Here is a 3,845-nt window from a genome sequence, read left to right on the forward strand (position 1 = left end):
CAAGCCCGATCATTGGAACGTTCAGGCAGGGTGGACGAGATACTCATACATGGAAGACGGCTCAAGCTATTGCGAGGCTGTCGAGTTCCCCCAGTTCGACGGGAGATCGGAGGAGATGCTCGTATTCGACGTTGAGACGATGCCGGAGTACAGCCCATACGCGATCATGGCTTGCGCGGTGTCCAAAAACGCCTGGTATTCGTGGGTCTCGCCATGGCTATTGGGCCAATCCCCGGACGTTCGGCACCTGATCCCAATTGGTCCTTCGACAGTCCCTCGTGTGGTTGTCGGACACAACGTTTCCTATGATCGCGGTAGACTTCTGGAAGAGTATAGCATCGAACCCACTCAAAATCGGTTCTTAGATACGATGGCCCTTCATATCGCTGTAAAGGGCATCTCATCGCATCAGCGGCCTGCCTGGATTCAGTATCGAAAATCGAAAGAAAAGGACCGGCAACGAAAGGCCGAGACCATCGACTCGGTCCTAGAATTGATCCGCCAAGGAGAGGAGCTCAGAGAGACTGAAACAGATCCTGAGAAGAGGCAAGAACTTGACATACGCCTACGCCAGATGGAGGAAAGCCTCCCTCTTCTCCAAGCTGACGAATTCGATGATGTCGAGGAGGAAGAGGCGTCCACGAAGCGCTGGGAGGATATCACATCTGCGAACTCTCTTGCCGATGTTGCTAAGTTGCATTGTGACATTGACATGGACAAGGGCACGCGCAACGATTTCCTGACATCCACTCCAGAAGAGATATTGGAAGGCATCCAGGATTACCTGGACTACTGTGCGAGTGACGTTGGCGTCACTCATGCAGTATTCGCCAAGACACTGCCTTCCTTTCTCTCGGCATGTCCTAGTCCCGTCTCTTTTGCCGGTGTGCTCACCATGGGATCAAGTCTCTTGACAGTGAACGAGCAATGGGAGGCTTATCTGGAGAACGCGGAACGCACGTATAAGGAGCTAGAACAGGGCGTCAAGCGTCGACTCCATGACCTTGCTCACGATGCAAAGGAGATGATGCAGAGCGAGAAATGGAAAGAAGACGTTTGGCTCAGTCAGCTAGATTGGACACCAAAAGTTGCGAGCAAAACCCGAGGCGTGGTTCCTGTACAGGTGCGCACAATATCGCATATCCTGTTTGTATGCCTGATCATCTCTAGGATACCGAGCAACTCGCACCTGTGGTCAAAAGTGTCTCGCCTCCAGCGTCCGTACCTGCATGGTATGCTGAATTTCTCAAACACGGAGCTCTATCCAAGCGCATAATAAACGGCTCGTTGAATCTCATCCTTGAGATGTCTTACGATGGCCATCCTGCACAATTCACCCAAGCTGAAAAATGGCACTTTGTCGTCGACGGTAAGACGACTCGTCTTCCTACATCATCAACTAGCAAAACGGCGACTATGCTCGGTCGGTCCCATGGAAGTCCCGGTATGAACGGTGGGCGATTATCTTCCCGTTATCCCGCCCTTGCTTGGGACGTTATCAAAGGGAACAAGTCAGCTCAGGTTATCGAGCAGCTGGATACGTTGGCCCACCAAGTGGCAAATCTACCCCCGGCAGATTATGAGGGCAACCCTTGGTTCAAGCAGCTCGACTGGCGGTTAGTGCCCAAACCTGATCATCCTGCCAAAGTTGAGGACAAACCACCTGAGAAAAAGGCGGCGAAACGCTCGAAAAAGCCTTCGCCCACACCGGTGTATTGGCCTAAGTGGTACTGGGAACTTACTAGGCCAAAGAAAGATGCTCCTCCAGGTACGCTCGATCTGACTGTGCGCAGTCGGGTTTCGCCACTGCTCTTGCGCCTATCCTGGCAGGGCTGGCCGCTGTTTCATTCCCGAGAACACGGCTGGGCATTCCGGGTGCCAAGCGACGCGAATTTCGAGACGAGAGCCACGTCCTTGACGTTCAAGGAGCCCGCAGACTCTTTGTTGCACAATGCTATCCAGAAGGGCTTCGTATTCTACAAGCTCCCGCACAAGGATGGCGAAAAAGCCAATGTGGGCAGCCCGCTCGGCAAGACGTTCATCAAATTTGCGCAGGATGGCACGCTGACGAGCCCTGGGAACGAGGCGAAGGATGCGCTGGACATGAACGCGCAATGCAGCTACTGGATCAGCGCACGGGATCGTGTTCTAAAGCAGATGGTCGTCTGGCAGGACGAGCGCGTTCAGATAGGCGTTCCGCGGTCGCAGGAGCCCGGGAAGAAATGGGGCGTCATCTTGCCGCAGGTCATCACCATGGGCACGGTCACCCGCCGTGCGATCGAAAAGACGTGGCTAACTGCGAGCAACGCCAAAGCCAACCGGGTAGGCTCTGAGCTCAAAGCGATGGTCCGGGCGCCGGATGGGTACTCCATCGTTGGAGCCGATGTTGATTCTGAGGAGCTCTGGATTTCGAGTGTGATGGGCGACGCGCAGTTCGGTCTGCACGGGGCGACTGCGATCGGGTGGATGACGCTCGAGGGTACGAAGGCTGCTGGGACCGATCTCCATTCGAAGACCGCGAGCATTCTAGGGATCTCGCGTGATCAGGCGAAGGTCTTCAATTATTCGCGGATCTACGGTGCGGGCATGCGACACGCTGTGCTTCTGCTGCTGCAGTCCAATGCTGGGATGCTGCCGGAGCAGGCGCAAAAGCTGGCTCAGAATCTGTATGCTTCGACTAAGGGCAAAAACACCCACCGGCCGGACTTGTTTGGCCGCAAGTTCTGGTATGGCGGTACTGAGAGTTTGGTCTTCAATAAGCTGGAGGAGATTGCGCTCTCGGATCGACCACAGACGCCAGCCCTCGGATGTGGTGTGACGTACGCGTTATCAAAAGAGTATCTGCCTGCCACCTTCGGCGCAGACTACATGCCTTCACGTATCAACTGGGTTGTGCAGTCTTCTGGTGTCGATTACCTGCATCTTCTCATCGTGGCGATGGACCATCTCATCAAGAAGTACGACATCCACGCACGCTATCTGATTTCCGTGCACGATGAGCTGCGGTACCTAGTCAAGGATGAAGACAGATACAGGGCTACGCTGGCTTTGCAGATAGCCAACCTCTGGACGCGCAGCCTGTTCGCGTACAAGCTTGGCATGGACGACCTCCCGCAGGGCGTGGCGTTCTTCTCCGCAGTGGACATCGACAAGGTCCTGCGCAAAGAAGTCGACATGTCTTGTGTGACGCCCTCGCAGCCCGTGCCTATCCCTCCTGGGGAATGCTTGGATATTGCACAGGTTCTGGCCAAGACCAATGGAGGCTCGCTCTGGGTTGATGGTGCGCCGATGTTAGAGAAGGACGGTATAGAATCTGGAAGCAGCTCCGTCGGGTACCGTCAGCCTGACTGCCTGACTCACCGCGCTACCAGCGCTGCGTGGCTACGGGCGCAGGTCAGCTCCGACATTAAAGAGATCAAGAGGCTGGCCTACGATCACAAGGCTGTTGTTGAGATTGTTGCCAGAGAGAAAAATAAGCGCAAGCAGGCTACCGGGCTGAAGAGGCTGAAGAAGATCCGGGCGCTTGGGGACGGTAACGGGGTAGACTGGGCAAACACTGTCGAGCAGTTGCTCAAGTCTCTAGACGTGTTGTCATGATGTGAACCTGGTCGATGTCAGCATAAATTATTGCTTTATTGTATGCACTAGTAAATCTCTTCTCGACACATACTGGCGTTATGTTACATACTTATATAGTATAGTAGTTGACTGTAATGTCCACTTTTGGCGCTCATTTACCGACGCCCCCAGTCCAGAAGACTCCGCTGACGACTCCGAAAATGCTTTGTTCGCCCGACGCAGTAGCCTGTGGCGGGGAGCCAGGAAGCCCCGCCGGTGTCGACGTC

General features: G+C 54.6%; 1 protein-coding gene across 1 annotated transcript; it reads left to right on the plus strand.

Annotated features, from left to right (window-relative positions):
- Nucleotides 1-49: 49 nt before the first annotated feature.
- On the plus strand, nt 50-3,597 carry FIBRA_08070 (uncharacterized protein; the record flags this gene model as incomplete). Its single annotated transcript, XM_012329727.1, has 2 exons — nt 50-1,123; nt 1,171-3,597. 2 exons carry the CDS (start codon nt 50-52, stop codon nt 3,595-3,597), a joined length of 3,501 nt encoding a protein of 1,166 aa, XP_012185117.1.
- Between the last annotated feature and the right edge of the window lie 248 nt (nt 3,598-3,845).

Source organism: Fibroporia radiculosa (assembly GCF_000313525.1).
Source record: "Fibroporia radiculosa TFFH 294 genomic supercontigs, scaffold27844, whole genome shotgun sequence".
Classification (NCBI taxonomy): domain Eukaryota; kingdom Fungi; phylum Basidiomycota; class Agaricomycetes; order Polyporales; family Fibroporiaceae; genus Fibroporia; species Fibroporia radiculosa.